This window comes from Rhinichthys klamathensis, unplaced genomic scaffold (assembly GCF_029890125.1).
Source record: "Rhinichthys klamathensis goyatoka isolate OS25496 unplaced genomic scaffold, OSU_Roscu_1.1 h1tg000092l_1, whole genome shotgun sequence".
Classification (NCBI taxonomy): Eukaryota; Metazoa; Chordata; class Actinopteri; order Cypriniformes; family Leuciscidae; genus Rhinichthys; species Rhinichthys klamathensis.
In genome coordinates this window covers 3,842,501-3,862,040 of record NW_026606631.1, presented here as the reverse complement: position 1 = coordinate 3,862,040, position 19,540 = coordinate 3,842,501, and the positions used below count along the sequence as shown (strand labels likewise).

Here is a 19,540-nt window from a genome sequence, read left to right as displayed (position 1 = left end):
TTCCTGGGACAAATTGTTCCGGGCAATTGCGGTGGAAACGCGGCTATTCATTGGTTTCTGCTGTATCAGTACCCAATGAGCTGGCATGCTCAACCTTCAAATACTTTGTTAGCATTTTCTGTAGTTGCAGAACGCTTTCAGAAACCCTCCACCTTTCCCAGCTCCACCTGTATCATTTTGGCGTGAACTAAATATGCAAGACTAGTCTTACGTCACTGTTTATAACACAGGGCGTTCATCCTTTGCTGGGCCGCTTTAAAAAAGACACTTTAAAAAAAACTTCTCCAGGCACCACTTCACTGCTGTTGGAGTCCATTGTTTTATTTGTAATAATAACACAAATAAATATGCCAAATTGTGTGGACATAATTTTTGTCCGGGCTGTTATACAAAGAAATTATGAACATGCAAAAACAAGAGAAAAGCAACTACATTTTAATTGATAATGGTGCAGTCAATGTTGTGCAAAAAGTCATGGCACGTGTAAATAATGTCGTTTTTACATAAATTACATAAATACAAGATATACATAATTTGGACGCAAATACTTATGCAGAGGCAGAAAACCTTTAGATGTGAGCTCAAAAAAGAAATCATGAACTTTCAACTTTCAAAATGCTGTGTTGGTTCGTCCTATAACGGCTGCAGTACTGAACACTGCCGGATTCTGTGCGCATGCGCAGTGAGAACAGCGAGCGGCGCTCAATGCTCGGGTTTTTCTCTCGCGAGGAAGGACGCCATTATCGGAATCCTCACAAACAACACGAGAATTCATCATTCACACGGTAATATAAACCATTCTGACACGCGACACGTCCAGCTCTCCGCGCGCGTCCAAAATATGGCGCTGTGCATTAAAGAAATAACCTTTTTCCTGCTGTTTTCCTGTCAACTGTGTCTTGCGTGCTATGAAGAGCACAAATGAGGCCTAGATGCGTTTCGCTGCTGTTGTTTTGAGCTGTTCGTTAGCTAGTTAGCCGAAGCTACATGAGCAGGTTAGCTGCACTGTGCTAACTGGATTAAACGCACTGGCCCTATTATTAAACTGTTCAACGATTTGCATCTTTAAAATTAGTGTTTTATGATTTTTTTTTAAATCCCGGAGCGTCCTTATTTTTTGTTTGTCCAAACACTCAGTGCTTAACTAGAGTTGAACTAAATTAACCTAGTTATAATCTCAGCAGCAGTTTCATATTAATTGAGAATCATGCATGTAAGTTACATTACATCGTAAAAGTACCACGATATATGGACATGCCTTCATGCTTTGGTGTATTGAGCAAATATTGCAAATAAATGTGCTAATCCATGCTTATAAAAAAAGTACAATGGCATTACCTTGTATTTTGGACATATGGATATTAAATACCCTGGGGCATGAATTTCAGTAAAAGTACCATGGTATTACTACTATCATGCTACGATATCAACACGACTGTACAATGGTGCCACAGTACTTTTTTACTACAGCAATGACTTTTCAGAATAGTTATTAAGTTAATTTTAATATATAAACAGACACACACACAGATTTGTTTTATTTACTACAATACTAATATCACACACACACACACACACATAGCCTACATATATATATATATATATATATATATATATATATAAACAAAAGTTTACATTTCTATCAATCTAAACTATATAGTGAGTATACATTTTTGGAGTTTTGCTCAAAATTGCCTATTTTATCGCCTAAATATTGGAGTAATAGTAATTGGAGTAATAGAAATTCATAGTAGGGACCCTGAACTATTTAAGAATGAAAAGCATATCTTAAAGATGCTTCTAGTAGGAATAGATCTGAAAGAGACTGTGTGTGTACCAGGCACTCATTTATCATATTTAATTATTAATCTTGTTGTTGTTATATAACAATTATCATTATTAAAATGTGCATTAAGTATTTATTATTAAATATAATTTTATTATTGTATTCATTTAATTTGTTTAGTTAAATATTATTTTAGTTAAATTATTTATTTAATAATGTAATTTTTATTATTTAATTATAATTTATTTAAATATTTATTTGCTAATTATTCATTATTTAATTTTTTTTTTTAAATTAGTGTCTCTTCAACAAAATTGCAATTCATTTTTGTGAAATGAAATAGGCCTACGTAACAAAATAAAATGGAAAAAAACAAGTGAGGTCACCTTCAGTACCACATGCCCCCTCAGGGGGTCTCAGCTGTCAGTTTTTTATTTTATTTTTTGGTGCCTGCAAATATCCAATATTTTATCTTGTGGTGGCTTGAATATAAAATTATATTAAAAACACTGTCTTAAAAAATGCAGAGTTTCTTTAAAAATGTATATTCCCTCCCAAAATAATAATGAATTAGCAAATAATTGATATTGGTGTTATTTTAGTATCGAGATCATTTCAAAAAAAAAAAAAAATGAGATCAAGTTTTAGTAATTTTGTGTGTTTTTATTATTTCTATTAGTTTAAATATGTCTGTATAGTTTTTATTCATGTTTATTTCAGTTTTAGTTTAAGTTGTTTTAATAAATCAAGTTAAAACGTAATAAAAAAAAAGAAAAAAGAAATGTTGCTTGGGAAACTATCTTTAAAAAAAAGGGTTTTATATATTTGAGTATATATATCAATCAATGTTTATTTTATTTCAGCTAACTTTTTTTTGAATGGTTTCAGTTGACTATAACAACCCCAATTGATATAACACAAGCCTCCCCAAGTTTACCAATGTCATGTTTCTGAAATGCAGGTTTGAATGATGTCAGAGCAGGATTTGGTGGAGATAGTCCAGATCGCAGTGGCGGACTTGAATCACGAAGGACACCAAACAGGTCGGTCCCCCTCGAAATCAAAGAAACATCTGCGTAATGGGTCATGCTGGTAGGGATGCACGATATAGCGCCCACCATATCGCTATCGGCCGTTATATGTTCATTTTTAATGTTATCGTAATCGGCCCGATAAGAAATTTAGGCTGATATCTTAAAGCTGATAAACAATGTATTATTTCCTTCAGCTGAGACACTTCAGATGCACCATGATGGTTTTGATCATCCCTAGTTTGTGATTTTCTGCTGTGCTTTTTTTGACGAAACTAGATATCCTGGAGAATAATGAAGACGCTGATCAACCAGGAAGGAAACGAGCAAGGATTGACATTAGTCAAGAAACAACTATTAAGGTAGCATCTTAACATTGTCAATAGAGATGATCAATTCATCTGGTACAGAATATAAACAGCTTATATAAGCATGGACGTTTGCAAAAACGGACGTTTTTTCCCCCTGTATTTGTCTATGCGTCCGCTCCCAGTCGATGCTGATATCCATCAGTCAGGTGATCTGCCAGCGGCTGGACAGTATGGAGGCGAAGCTGCAGGTTCTCGAGGCCACCTGTCGAGGTTTAGTGGAGAAGCTGGACATAGTGATGGGGAAAAACCAGTTGAACATCCAGGTACCCATGGTGTCAGGGTCCCCTTTTGGAGCCACTCAGACTTGCGACAAAGTACGCTGGTAAGTGGCCCGTAGATGATGCCGGGGTGTTTTATACAAGAGCACCTGGACTGTTTTTTTCCCATTTATTGAAGATGTTTGGCCTTTGTGTTTGGGTGGTTAATTCAAACCTGTTCACATTGAGCAACAGCTTGAGACTGATTTAATAAACTGATGAAAACAGTTAGTGGTGAAATGTCACAGAAAAAGTGGGATCAAGTACAGTTGCTCTTTATTTGGGATTAAATGAAGATCCGCGTGACTGAAAACCTTCAAATACACTTGTTAGCTAAAATTCACAAATTATCATCAGATTTTCTTTATGACTGTACTTTGAAAAAATGAGATATGATGCTGAAGTAAACTACAAAAATATGAATGTGTAAATATTTATTAATATGAATATGTACTACTCCATAATATACCAACAAATATATTCCAAAATAAGTTGTATTTTATACATTTGATTTTACCATTTTAATTAAACGTTTATTATTAAATATAATTATTAGATACTTTTTTCAGTCATGCATTTTATCCTGTGATGGCTTAAAATAAACACTTATATGAAAACTTTCCTTGAAAATTGACAGATTTTTTTTTATAACATTTTGTATCCCCCCAATAATAATCATGGCAAATTAGAACAGTAGTGGACTTTTTTTAGGGATTGATATCAAAACATGTTGTTGAATCCAGTTCAGAATAATTCACATCAAATGAGAACACTAGAAATGAATGCCAAAATAATGTAACAAAAGCCTTTTTAAGATCATCAACAAAGGATGTGAGCTTTTTCTACTCACTATTAAAAGTTAATGAGCAGTTTTATTTCTTTCCTAACTATATACAATTTTATGCATTTTATTATGTTTTGTTTTATTATTTATTACTGGGGATACACATACATTAGTATTCTGTCCAATACTGAAAAGCTGATCTTTCCTTTTTTTCATGTAATGCCAGATTCTCGATTAAATATTAAAATTCGGCACTATTTTTTTAATAAATAAATAAAAACTAAAATCAGTCATTTTAAATGCTGCAAAAGAATTTAAGAATTTTAACATTATAATATACAGTATGAAAAATTTATATTTTATGTTAAGATTTGCTAAAGATTACATTTAACAGCGTAATTAAAGTTTAAGTAGTTTAAATGTAAAAATAGAGAAAATGAGCTGCACAATTAAATATATAGTAATTACATTAAAAAATGTTTTGCCTAAAAGCATTATGATATTGATGTTTATTGAGCATATATATTATGATATTTATTACTATTGGAACAGACTTTTTTGTGTCGCAACCCACCAGTTGAAAACCACTGATATTAAGTTTTCAGGATTTATGAAGATGGTAACAGTGAGTCTTTGCTCTCAGTGTTGTTCCCCAGACAAACGTTATAGTGAGTGGAGACAGGCCGAAGACTCGGGAGGAAACTTCACCGCGTGCATCGGACTCTTTAGAGAACCTACTCAGCAAGTGAGAACAGATTGTGTTTTTTTGCATAAATGAAATAGAAATGTCTCCTGTGTTTGCAAATCTATGCATTATGTATGCAAATACACTGAGAAGACGATTTCTGGATCTGTCGCACAGCTTCTCACAGTGAGGACAAGCTCTCTGTGTAATGGTGCTTTATTTTTTTGTTGCAGTACCGTTGGGCGAGGAAGACAGAAAACCATAGTGCTGAAGGTTCCAGTCCATGAAGAGATCCAGGAGGATCAGGAAAGCGGTTCTGAAACGAGCGATTCGGTGTCCAACAGCGGCCAGAATCAGAATACCAACAACGTAACGCTCATCACTCTCAACTCAGAGGGTAAGATTCACAAATGGGTTGTGTTTTGAGATTGGGTTTGTACAAGATGTTTTGGCAAGACACATTGAAGGTTAAGTTAGCAGATTTTCATTATTGGCCGACGCATGTGTCGCGGTGCTCACGTGAACAGCGTCAGAGACCGACATGGAAGAGAAGAAATTGTTGAATAAAGTCGTTATTTTTGCGCACAAAAAGTATTCCCGTCGCTTCATAACATTAAAGGGATACTCCACTTTTTTTGGAAATAGGCTCATTTTACAACTCCCCCAGAGTTAAACTGTTGAGTTTTACCGTTTTTGAATCCATTCAGCCGATCTCCGGTTCTGGCGGTACCACTTTTAGCATAGCTTAGCATACATCATTGAAGTGGACAAGACCATTAGCATTTCTAAAAAAAAAAATGACCAAAGAGTTTCGATATTTTTCCTATTTAAAACTTGACTCTTCTGTCGTTACATCGTGCACTAAGACCGACGGAAAATGTAAAGTTGCGATTTTCTAGGCTGATATGGCTAGGAAGTATACTCTCATTCCTGCGTAATAATCAAGAAACTTCACTGCCGTACCATGAGTGCAGCAGGCGTAATGATATGACGCAGCGCCTGAAAATAGTTCCGTTGTGTTGACAAGTTGTGTTAAGTTTTAAATAGGAAAAATATCGAAACTCTTTGGTCATTTTTTTTTTTAGAAATGCTAATGGTCTTGTCCACTTCAATGATGTATGCTAAGCTATGCTAAAAGTGGTACCGCCAGAACCGGAGATCGGCTGAATGGATTCAAAAACTGTAAAACTCAACAGTTTAACTCTGGGGGAGTTGTAAAATGAGCCTATTTCCAAAAAAAGTGGAGTATCCCTTTAAGGTTGAACCACTGTAGTCACCAGGGCTGAACCAATATTTAACTTTCTTAAATATTAGCAAAATTCGAATTATATTCGAATTCTTAAGGTAATACCTAATGTTCGAGGAAAAGAGTACTACTTTAGAGTATTGTCTCCCATGCCCACAAGAAGGCGTCAAAAACACCAGATGGTCAACTTGATCTGCAGCAAGTGTCGAGCGCTTTTTTTTTGGACAATGTTTCCAGCTGATGAAAACACACGCTCAGCTCTGACCGATGTGCCAGGTATGGTCAAGTGTGTCGTTGCACGATTTTTCGAATATTCGAAATTCACATTTTTTTTTACAGCCCTATTAGTCACATCGACTATTTTAACGATGTCTTTATTACCTTTCTCGGCCTTGAAAGTGGTGATAACATTGCAGCTTATGGGGGGTCCTACGGGTTTGGAATGATATGAGTGTAATAGGGCTGTAGTCAACCAAAGAAATCCTTAGTCGACCAAAGTCCTGTCCTGCGCAATGATCAGTCGACTAAAAAAAAAAAAAAAAAAAAAAAGCGATGTTTTGCATTTTTATTGAACATTTATTAAACAATTGTCATAGAGCATTTATAAAACAACAACGAAAAAACATCAATAATACATAAAACGATAATAATAATAATACAATTCTTTTAAAATTAAGTGCTTTTTTTTAACTGCAAAGTGAGGAGCACTGTCCTAGGTCTATAGTAACAGTCATAATCGCGCACCTGACCACACCACACGCTGCAAAAAATATAACTGCTAAAACTGCCAAATAATGAAAAAATCATAACAAAAGCTCTCGTTTATACAGGCTGTATATTCTTTTTTACTTTCAAAGCTATGGGTTAACTTTTGTCCAGCCGATCTAGGCCTTTTAAAACAAACACACAAAAAACCCAAATAGCCTAAAAAACAATCCTTATAACAATAGGCTGTAGGCTGTATAGTAGGAAGGCATATAGGTTTATTTTCGTTTTGTTACATTATTTAGGTTATTTTCAAACGCGTCAAGTGTACAAATAAAAACAAAAACATAAGAAAACACAATCTATTGAGTCAGCATAATAAAGCCGTTAAAGGGCCTGCTCACATATAGCGTCTTTTGCGCGCTCAAGTTCGTTATTTCAAATGTAGGCACGCGGTATGCGCGCTCATAATGGAAGCGACGCGCTCGTTTTTTCCAAGCGCGTCCGCGCCGCAGCAGCAGTGCAGCCAGCCACAGGTGCGGTTCTACGACGTGGTGCGCTAAACTGTGGCGCTGTTACAAAATAGCCTAAATTACAGCATTTAAAGTTGGGGATAAAACATAGGCTAATTATATTTAGAATACAGTAATATATAACGGCTTATAAAGGAATAAATACCAAGGAGTAAATCAATGAAAATTTATTTCTATAAAAAAAAAAAAAAAAGCAACTGGTCGACCAATTAGAATGTCAGTCGACCAAGACGGCATCGACCGATTAGTCGATTAGTCGACTAATAATACTTACTGAACTATCCCTTTAACAAGAGTAGAATATTAAAAACATTTCTTAGAACAATTAGGTGTTTACTCAATACTGTTGTTAAAGTCCCCGTGAACTGGAAGTTGCAAACGACTTTTCTCCAGTGTTGTGACGTATTTCCGAGAGAAACGGAATACTAAATGAGGCAAAATGGTGGGCGTGGCTTTTTTTCCAACTAGCACCTGATTGGATCTAGAAAAGTAGGTGTTTTCATTCAGCCTGTCTACTGTCAGTTGGAGGGGCGTGATTACGGATGTTAAGAAGACGCCCAAACCGTGAAACCTACGTCATCAGGCAAGGTCCTCCAACGCAGAGGGGAGGGGAAATTTCAGATTTTGATTAAAGATTACGAAGCCAAAAAATTTTTGGCTGGTGGCTGGCGCCACCATCTGTTGAACTTAGTTGCACCGGTGCTACGGCTCTCAAATGGTAGTCTGGAGCCCTGCATTTTATAGAGAATTTGATTGGACTAAAAGCGGTGTGGTGCAGGATGAGCCATCGATCTTATTAGTCTGTTTTCCAGAAGAGAAAGACTGTAAATGTGAAATCTACCAAAAGCTAATTTTGTCAACGTTAAGAAGTGCACTAGCATATAAACGTCCTCAAAGCTAACACACATGATCTAAAAGCCACCAAAAATTCCAATTTTGATTTTATGGCGTCTTTTAAAGGATATAATTTTTATAAGCCAATGGGAACCATTTGCTCTGAATTCAGCACAAACATGGCCTCACAAGAAGAGCAACCAATTTGAACAATTATTGAAAAGGTTTGAAGACATGGAAATCTTTGAAATCTGCACACATAAGATGATCGCGTGTGTTTGCATGTGTTTTGTCTGTGTGTGGTGGGGTGACTTTTAAGCATGGAAATGTAGCGTAAAACAACTTCAGGCTTAGTTAGTGATATCAAAGTGTACTCAACCAAAGCAACATTTGATGATTAATAATATAAACGTGTTTTGACTATCCACTAGTACTCCCTCGACACATTAAAAAAGCGTGTTACATCAACAATGTGTCTTGTGTAAGCCGTCTGGCCGTAAGTGATTCAGGGATGTATCTCTGGTCTGGAGGAGGTCTGGGATTAAAGGGTTTGTTTTGATTGCTTAACTTCTGCTTTTGCTTTTCTTATTATTTGACTGGGTTGTTTTGGAGTGGAGTCTGGGTTAGCTTGGTTAGTTCAAAGACGTTCCTCTGCAAATATTCACTCGTTCTCAGCTGTTTGTGATGATATCTAGTCAACGAATGGTACATTTGGTTCTTAAAAGGCTTTGCTTTTGTTTGTGTTGTGTTGTTTTCCTCTTGCTTTAACCTCATCCATGGTTTTGATGTAGGGGAGTGGGGTAAAATGGGTCATCCATCCCTTTAAACGAGCAAACTGTGCATCGTTTTTGTCATGTGACCATCTATTTAAAAAGTGGATATTCTTTACAGCTGCCTGTGATTGAGAGATTCACATGGGGGAAACATGTTTTTTTAAAATAAATTATGTAGATTATTATTTTCAATTATGTTCTGTTCTGTTTCTCTACAATTTATTATAATATAATATGTAGTATAATTTAATTAGTGCTGTCGAATCGATTAATCGCATCTAAGAAAAGTTTTTGTTTACATAATAGATGTGTGTTTATATATATATATATATATATAAACACACACACACATTTATACAAAATGTAAATCTATATGTAAAATATAATAATATATATGCACACGTATTGTGCAAACAAAAATGTTTATGTTAGATGCGATTAATCGGGATTATGATTATAATTGATTGGACAGCACTAAATATAATATAATATAATATAAGAAGTATAAGTGGCCATCTTATACAGCTGCCTGTGATGGAAAGATTTACATGGGAAAAAAAAAATATTTTTGTTAAGGTAGAAATATGTATTTGCTTGAAAATCTATAATAATTAAATTATATATGAATAATTAAATTAATATTAAAAATTCCAGATTGCAAATGACAAAAAGTTGATAATTGTTTCACTACATCCATCTTGGGTTTATGGAAATGTAAATATATTATTAACATCATAATGCAAATATATGATCTACATTCATATTTTTATTTTGTAAATCGTAAATAAAATAAATGTAAATCGTCCACGCATTCCTTAACTTACCTCTTGACCTGAACCAATTTACTCCCTAACATGGTTTTCACACTCACGCTTTGACAATCCATGATAAACTTTAACCGACCCGCCATAAACCCTGCCAGCTATAGCCGAAGCAATGTTTGGCATGTCCTACACATACAAATATTGAACAGAAATGCCAAATAAAATAGTTTCTGAGATAAAATATGCCACAATATTTTTTCTTGAAACACTCACGATGAGAACGCATTCATGTAATATTTCGATTCTTAGTGTGAAGAAGAAATTTGATGGTCTTACTGTTAAACTTCAATCAACATTTTTAACCATGCCAAATTCTTGTCCATATAAAGACAGCGTCTCTTTCTAAAGGGAGTAAACCAGTAATGCTGTTGTGAAGTGTTTGTTTGGAGAGCCAGCAGGGGACACTCTTGCATTTGCTCTGAGCGTTTGGAGTGTGTTGAGAATCCAGAGGCGTCGAGGGCCATGTTCTCACACCCTCCACAGATATTTGGGATTAGTGGTCGACTAATGTTGAAAACAATGGCTTATTACATTTGTTTCCACTCCAATCCTGAATATGTTGTTATGACCTTGTGAGAGTCATGTTTTATTATATCTACCCCAGTGATCAGCAGGCTAGATCAAACTTTTGTTGCCAAATATCAAATATTGTAATATAATATACTATGTTGTTTAATAATATTCTGACCCATTTGCAAGGTTGCACCTTCCTAAAATATAAAGGCAGCTACATATTTTCATTTATTAAGACATTTATACTGTGTGAGAAATATTGTTAAGAGTAATATTATAAAGGGAAAACATGTTTCCAGAGTTAAATAATTGGCATTTATATTCTAACTGCACTAAAATAATGCAAATTAATATATAATTAACAAAATAAAAAATATAATTTGGAAAAATTCTATAATTTTGTGTATCCTTTTTTACTCATTATTAGCAGTGTTATTTTATGTTTATTAATATATCTGCTTTTAAATTCTCCCCTTTGTCCAGTTTTATTTATGTGCTTTTGTATTATTTTTGTTTTATTATTTTTTTGTTTCAGTCTTAGTAATTTGAGTACTTCAACACTTGTATTTCAGTTACAACAATTCCAACTGTCGTTTAAGTAATTAAGTATTTTAGTTAACTGTAACAACAATGATTATTAGATTACAGTTAGATAATTAAAAAACATTTTCAGTTAAATAATAATAACTTAAATAATCATTAATAGTCTATAATGCCATAAAACCCTCAGTTCACAAAAATTGTACCTTAAAAAAAAGGCACAAAAACACTTAAAAATACATTTTGATCAATTGAATAAAATAAGTGTTTATCAATTCAATTCTCAAATCAATTCTCAAATATTGTATGGGCCTTCTGGCACCCCCTTGTGGCCCCCGTTGGTCCCCGGACCCCAGTTTCAATAGCCCTGATCTACAATAGCCCTGATCTACAATAGCCCTGATCTACAATAGCCCTGATCTACAATAGCCCTGATCTACATTCCTTTAGACGCATCATGCCCAGATAAATCAAATTTAAGCCCTTCTATGTTTTTGTTGTTGTTCTTTAGTCATGTTTTATCCTATTTAAGGCCCCAAGTGAGCTGTTGGCCCACATTGGAAAAACAGTCTGATTAGTATACATAGAGTTATTCATATTCAGCATCCTCTCATTTAATCAAAAAGCTTCATAATTACATAACTCAAGTTACCTGTTAACAAGGCAATACTGTGTACGTTTGGGAACACATTTTTGTAATTGCAACTTACATCTTTGTTTTTCCTCCACAGAGGACTATCCAACAGGAACGTGGCTCGGTGACGAGAACAACCCTGAGATGCGCGTGCGCTGCCCGGTGTCTCCAGCAGACATGTTGCACATCAGCACCAACTGCCGCACGGCGGAGAAAATGGCCCTGACGCTGCTGGACTACCTGTTCCACCGCGAGGTGCAGGCCGTCTCCAACCTGTCCGGCCAGGGCAAGCACGGCAAGAAACAGCTGGACCCTCTCATGATCTACGGCATTCGGTGTAAGTCTATTAAAAGAACAACACGAGTGTGATTTACAGTCTTGTTGATCGACTGATTAACGATTCTTTATGTTGTCGTATGAGCAGCCAGTCAGTAAACACACTAATTTAGGTGTTACACACTATGTCAAGTTATAAGCTATATGTGTTTGATTCGGTAGAAAGAACTGACTCGTAAGTGTCAGTAACTTGACAATCAGATTGGTTTTGATTCACTAAAAAGAATCAGTTCATAAGAGTCGTTTGTTTGAGATTCAGATTACACTGATTAGCTGTGTCTGAAATCACATACTCTCTTGAGTTGGTGCTTATTTTGAATAAGTAATTACTCCACGACCACTAAAAAAGTATGTTCTGTATAGTATGAATGTAATCTGGACGCACTACAGTCGTCATGTTGTCATTATCATGTGACCTACCAGCGTCAGTTATGTTGCTTCACTGCCATTCACGAATCCTCTATAGTGGCCTCATGGGACAGTACATTTACATTTATTCATTTAGCAGACGCTTTTATCCAAAAGCGACTTACAAATGAGAACAATAGAAGCAGTTAAACTAACAGTAGGACAACAATACGCAAGTGCTATAACCCCTCTCAGTTTAATTTTAGTGCAGGCTTTTTTTTTTTTTTTTAAATAGAGGAGAAGAGAAAGTGTTAGTACTACTGAATCAAGTGCTGCCAAAAAAGATATGTCTTCAGCAGTTTCTTGAAAGTGGCTACTGACTCAGAAGCTCTGGTTGAGTTAGGCAGATCATTCCACCAGCAGGGAACAGCCATGGTAAAGGTCCGAGAAAGAGATTTTGTGCCTCTTTGAGATGGTACCACAAGACGACATTCGCTAGCAGAGCGCAAGTTTCTGGATGGCACATAAGTCTGAAGTAATGAGTTTAGGTAAAAGGGAGCAGTGCCAGTGGTTGTTCTGTAGGCAAACGTCAGTGCCTTGAATTTAATGCGAGCGGCAACTGGCAACCAGTGCAATTGTGTGAGGAGAGGAGTGACGTGTGCTCTCTTCGGCTCATTAAAGAGTACTCTGGCTGCAGCATTCTGGATCAATTGTAGAGGTTTGACAGCAAGCTGGAAGACCAGCCAGGAGAGCATTACAATAGTCCAGTCTGGATAAAACAAGCGCTTGGACAAGGAGTTGTGTGGCATGCTCTGTAAGGAAGGGCCTGATCCTCCTAATGTTGTGCAAGGCAAATCTGCAGGACCGGGCAGTTCAAGCAATATGGTCTGTGAATTTCAACTGATCATCAATTACAACCCCAAGGTTCCTAGCTGACCTTGATGGAGTTATGGATGACGAGCCTAGCTGAATGGAGAAGTTGTGATGAAGTGTTGGGTTGGCCGGGACCACAAGTAGCTCTGTCTTCGCAAGGTTTAGTTGAAGGTGGTGGTCTTTCATCCAGCCAGAGATGTCTGTCAGGCAGGCTGAGATACGAGCAGCTACCGTCGGATCATCAGGCTGGAATGAGAGGTAGAGTTGTGTGTCATCAGCGTAGCAATGATAGGAAAAGCCATGTTTCTGAATCACAGATCCTAGTGATGTCACGTAGATGGAAAAGAGAAGTGGTCCAAGCACTGAGCCCTGAGGCACCCCAGTAGCTAGATGTTGGGTCTTAGATGCCACACCTCTCCACGACACCCTAAAGGACCTACCTGAGAGGTAAGACTCGAACCATTGGAGTGCAGTTCCCGAGATGCCCTTCATCTTTAGGATTGACAGGAGGATCTGGTGGTCAACTGTGTCAAAAGCAGCAGACAGATCCAGCAGGATGAGGACTGAGGATTTGGAAGCTGCTCTTGCCATTCTCAGAGCTTCAATTACTGAGAGCAGGGCAGTCTCAGTTGAGTGTCCGCTTTTGAAACCCGACTGATTGTTGTCCAAGAGGTTGTTCTGTGTAAGAAAGGAGGAGATCTGGTTGAAAACAACTCGTTCAAGTGTTTTTGCGACAAATGGAAGAAGAGATACCGGACAGTAAAGTGTTTATCATATGCACACTTCAGAATCAGTAGCAGGACATCCGGGGACTTTTTGCCTAGTATTTTTACGAGTACTGTGAATTCAGACATACTTGTCATGTACTGTTTTTCGCCTACTATATAGTAGGGAAGTATGCGATTTCGGATGCAGACATTGCAATGTATGCTTTTGAATCACTGAAAAGAACCAGTTCATAAGAGTCATTTATATGGGGATCTGATTACACTGATTGCACTGCATGGTTTCGATTCACTCAAAAGAACCACTTCATAAGAGTCATTAGTGCGGGTATCGGACCATACTTGTCAATGCTGTAAGGTTTTGATCCCTGGCTAATAAGACTCATTTGTTTAGGAATCAGACAACACTGGTTGCAAAATGATTGCACTGTGTGGTTTTGATTCACTAAAAAGAGCCAGTTCATAAGAGTCATTTTTGGGGAATTTGATTACACCGATAGCACTGTATGGTTTTGAATCATTAAAGGAACTTATGGCTCATAAGATTCATTTCTTTTGGATTTGGACCACACTGGTTTTGCAGAATATTTTAAATTCAATGAAAAGAAAATCATTCGTTTTTTTTGTTGTATTTGTAATTAACCAGTTTTGAAGCCTATCACAAACCCTGTCTGTGACAAATCTGGTCTTTGATCATATATCAGTTCAGTTTAATTCAGTTTTGTCCTGTCTAATTCAAATCATTTCAGTACTCAAGTAGCTCATCTGCGGTTCTGCCTCATCCTCGACACCAGACTTATTTTCCCCACATGAGATAATTAGTAAGGTCTCTAACCGCTCCTCTTATTCACAACAAATCTTCTGTCACGTCAATATGTTGGTCAATTCCAGCAACAAGCCATAACATCGTAAAATGATGTATACGAGGAATGTTACGTGCAGTTTTGCACTAACAAACCCTATTTGACAGCGGCTAACGTGAATTAGCTTAGAGCTGTTTGTTTGCATGTTTATTTCTGCTTCAAAGTGCAATGAGTTAATTTGTTTGCAGCATAATCGCATGGCTAAATATTACATCAGTGTTTCCTCCCTTATTTCCTCACAGATTATATCACGGCTGCAATGTTCTGTATGTCAGTGTTCAATTGGCCATTTTCTTTTGCAAACATTACTACCTTATTTTTGAGCAGAATTAGACAAAATTCTGTATATTTAATAAGCAGCTTTGTTCGCCGCAACACATTACAAGCTTTTCAAACATGGTTGCTAACTGCTATGCTAAGTTATGCTAACCACATATGCACTAACGTTAGAACAGTAATCCAAACAACTACTGTTCTCAATGTTTTGGTCAGTTGGCCATTTTTATTAGCAAACATTATTTTTAAGCATGTGTGTTAACTGCTAAGAACAAGATCTTGACAAAATTCTGTATATTTAATAAGCAATACCAACCAAACATGCTTGGTAACTGCTATAATATGAATCAGATAGATTTTTTAAAATATTTAAACTGCACCGTTTCATTTTTTGTTTGTTTGCATACTTTACAATACTATGCTAAGTACATGTGCGCTAACTGCTGGAACATGAATTTTAAAATTACGTCAGTGTTTCGTTCATTATTTCCTGACACATTTTATCATGATTGCAATGTTCTGAATATCAATGTTTTGATCAAATGGCCATTTTCATTTGCAAACATTACTATATCATATATTAAAGCAATAAGCCCCGCGAAGCCGTGTTTACAGTGAATTTAGAACAGCTAAGGGGCGTTGTTAGGCATGTTGTTAGTGCCTTAGCTGTTCTAAATTCTCTGTAAAACCTGGCTTCAGGGGGTTTATTGCTTTTATAAAATGGTTACTCCATACAAATATTCACCAGCAACAAAAAATATAACGTTATAACACATGTATTCCTCCGCCAAGCAATGTAGTTCCAAAGAGGTTGCCAAGCAACACATGCAGCAACAAAGAATCACATTCATGTTTGTTGAGTAATTTACAACGGCTTTGAACGCCTCTCAACCAATCAGAATCAAGGACCGGAACTATCCATTTTTATAATTAAGCATGTGTGTTAACTGTTAAAAACAAGCTGTTGAAAACGTGTTTTCGTCAAACAACCTTTGTTCACAAAACATTACAACATTTTTAAACAATTGAACAGAATATGAATGTGAATTTTTTTTAGATTTGTCTAGCAGCAATGTTTCGTCTTTGTTTTGCACACTTTACAATACCATGCTAAGTGCATGTGCATTAACCGCTAGAACATGAATTCGAAAACCTTCGAAACAGTGACTTCCCCGATTGCAGCAACTTAGATATTTTGCGCCAATTTCTGCACCAATTTTGCGCCCCCACATGAACACATGGTATGGAAAAGCTGCTTTATTCACAAATGTTTTATGCGATATTCCATTTTTGCACGTCACAACTTTGGATGGAAACATAGCTAGTGTTTTGCCCCTTATTTCATGACTGATTTTGTCATGGTATCAATGTTGTGAATGTCTCTGTCTCTGTGCAACCAGGTCACCTGTTCTACAAGTTCACCATTACCGAGTCCGACTGGTACCGTATCAAGCAGAGCATTGATTCCAAGTGTCGAACCGCTTGGCGTCGGAAGCAGCGAGGACAGAGTTTGGCCGTTAAGAGTTTCTCACGACGGACTCCCGCCTCGCAGAACAGCACAGGTATGGACCCCTGCACCCTTTCCCGCCAATTCTGTCTCTTGGGAAACCTACAAGCCCTGTTTCTCTATGATTTTGATGCTAAGTGTCTAGGCCCAGCTGGTTTGTGTTCAATTGAACATAAACATATGCTGAGAGCGAGTGAGTGTGTGCGCGAGAGAAAATACGCGATGTGCTAGTTGGCCATCGAATTAGCTATGTGTATAACCTCCTGTCCATTTGTGCAAACGTCGTGTACATTACGCGCCGCACATGCACCCCCATGTGTTTATTTGCACACTCATGTTTGTGTGCGAGAGAAAACCTCTGACTGATGTTTCCTCAACTAACAGATGGTTCGAATCTCAGGACAACGCCTCACGTCCTGTCCCTTCCTCTCAGAGATTCACAGGCCTTCACCTTTGACCCATTTTGGACTAACACAAATATCCTGTATTGGTTCTCCACAATGGTCCATACACTTACGATTGCTTCACCTCCTTCTGTTGTCCATGTCCAGCTGGAATAGGCCTCCCTGCGTTTGATTAAACTTTTATCTTATGAACAAGCCAACTGGTGCTCAGCCTTCTTTCAAACCAAAATCGAAGTGTTAGGAACATGTGGACTATAAAAGGAACAAAGTGTTTCCGCCAGACAGCAAAAATATCCATTTTTTTAATGTGCAGGAATGGAGAAAATAAGATGCAAACCCTGCTGTAGCTCTCACAATTCTGTATATATATTGGAAAATACTTTTGCTTTTTGCATTTTTAAAGGGATAGTTCACCCAAAAATGGAAATTCTGTCATCATTTACTCATCCTCGTGTCGTTTTAATCCCATAAGCCTTTTGTTCCGTGTTGTTGAACACAAAGCTTTTCAATCTTCTGTTTATTTAGCTATAGCAATAGTATGATGCCTTGAGGGATTTCCTGGAATGACGTGCGTTATCCTCCTTCTGCGGGGCATATATGGAGTTTCTGGCTTTCAGATGAAGCAGCTTTTACTCCTGATCACAGAGCCGTGCTGCACTGACAAGCTGCACATATAATAATCACAGTCCTTGCCAAATCGCGTGCGGTTTCATTACGATTAATTTCTAAGCATGTATGCTAACCGCTAAAACCGCTAAGCCATGGATCTGACAAAATTCTGTATTTATTTTATTTAAACTGTCATATCTGTCAAACAACAATATTCCCACACTGTACGATAATTGTTGTTGTAGAATTATCAAAGCTGTTTTATTTTTAAAAAAAATAAAAAATTGCTAACATTACCATACCATTTTTGTTAGCATGTTTGCTAACTGCCAGGCCACAGATCCCATAGAAATGTATTCATAGATGCCACATTCGACCGCTCCAGACATGTCGATGTGTCCGCCATCTTGGAACGGTTAACATGATGCTGTTCATCACTCACACTAACAAATCAATTAATTTTCATAGAAAATGTCACAGCATTGTGCAGCCCATGGCTGTAAAAACCACCAAGCTATAAATTCCAGTTAAAATGGGATAACCTTTCAGAGGTGAGAATGTGCGGGTTTGTGTTTTTATGTATAACTCAAGATGCAATATCCATATGCAGAATTATCACATAAATGATCAACTAAAAGCTGTGAAAATCATCTGCTAATGTCTATTGCAGATATAGATATTCGTACATGCGAATAACTAGGTTGCAGATGAACAGTCAACTTGCTCTCGAGTGTTTCTGAACCCGATTTGACCTTTCCAATATGGCGGATGTCTTACATGTTGGAAGCAAACACTAATGAGGCATCTATACATATTGACAAATCCAACAAAATTCTGTATGTTTAATAAGCTGCAGCATTTTCATCAAACAACCATCTTCAGATACATAATCATACCGTTTGTTTAATTGCCAAAAAAAGAATCATCAAACACAGTTGGTATTGTTTTATTTGGGCATTGCTAAACCGATAGTAGCCAAGAAGTAAGAACTGGCAAGCTAACGGACAAATTGGTCTGGAGATCCTTCAGATGCATAAAATTGAATCCGGTTTACTTTTCATCCACGACCTAGGAAAGACCTAACAGAGTCTCTGATCACATTTTGTCTGGGGGAACTAACAGAAGGGCAGTGTCACATTTTGTGCTTTTTCCTCTAAGTAACGTTAGCCTGCTAATATGCCCTTCGCTATGATTTAAAATCACTTACACTTTGTAAATGAATACCCGCACCATTTTTCCAGAGACAACTTGACCACCTTTAATCAGAAATGCGGTGAGCGTGTGTTTTAAGCGCCTAGGCTGTTGTAGCATGTCTGCAATACTCGTTGTTTAGACTAAGGGGTTGGGTTTACGTACAGTTTTAGGGCACGAGTGTGTTTGGGCGGCTAGGTCGAGAGCCCTTGTTGTGTATTTTGAGATCATTTATGCTGTATAAACATGCTCTAATCTGGCAGATGCACTGGATCACATCCAAGAGCAGTCGGAAGGGATTTTCCTCAAGTTCAGGGTGTGTGTATGTGAACTCTTTCGCTTCTCTCCGTCTGTGAGAACCTTGTTTATCGTGTGTTCTCTTCTACATTGTTTGGATTTGCACATTGCACATTCGTACAAATTCTGCAGAGTATGTGTATGCCAAAGGGCGTTTGTCTGATAACACCGAAATACAAGATTCGCCATGACGGGGAACAGACTGTGGTCTCTCTCTCTCTCTCTTTATCTTCGTCTCACTTAAGCGTGTGTGTGTGTGTGTGTGTGTTTGGCAGTTACAGTTGAGCATCTTCTGTTATTGAAACCAGTTGCTTGACACGATTTGACCCAGTCTCTCTACTTTCTGGTTTGACCCACATAGTTGGACTGTGTTATAAACTTGTTTATGTGTCCTCGAACAGATGGAGTCTCGGCCGCAGAGACGTCGGCTCTCGAGACCTCTACCCAGCAGGCCTTGCACTACGCTCTGGCTGGAGCCACACAACAAGTCCAGATCCACCGTATTGGAGAAGACGGACAGGTGCAAGTTGTGAGTATAGTTATGTCGTAATCCAAAAGACCAACCCTATCTATCTATCTATCTATCTATCTATCT

The 19,540-nt window shown here is 37.3% G+C and overlaps 1 protein-coding gene across 2 annotated transcripts in view; it reads left to right on the top strand.

Annotated features, from left to right (window-relative positions):
• The first annotated feature begins 665 nt into the window (after positions 1-665).
• The window catches only part of banp (BTG3 associated nuclear protein), a 51,685-nt gene continuing 32,810 nt past the window's right edge, over positions 666-19,540 (top strand). For both annotated transcript variants that reach the window (XM_056252163.1, XM_056252162.1), the window contains exons 1-9: positions 666-785; positions 2,748-2,829; positions 3,097-3,179; positions 3,311-3,510; positions 4,873-4,974; positions 5,148-5,311; positions 11,614-11,853; positions 16,338-16,499; positions 19,347-19,474. In XM_056252163.1, coding sequence (XP_056108138.1) covers positions 2,754-2,829; positions 3,097-3,179; positions 3,311-3,510; positions 4,873-4,974; positions 5,148-5,311; positions 11,614-11,853; positions 16,338-16,499; positions 19,347-19,474 — 1,155 coding nt within the window. In that variant the 5' untranslated portion in view covers positions 666-785; positions 2,748-2,753. The remainder of the gene's footprint in view (positions 786-2,747; positions 2,830-3,096; positions 3,180-3,310; positions 3,511-4,872; positions 4,975-5,147; positions 5,312-11,613; positions 11,854-16,337; positions 16,500-19,346; positions 19,475-19,540) is intronic.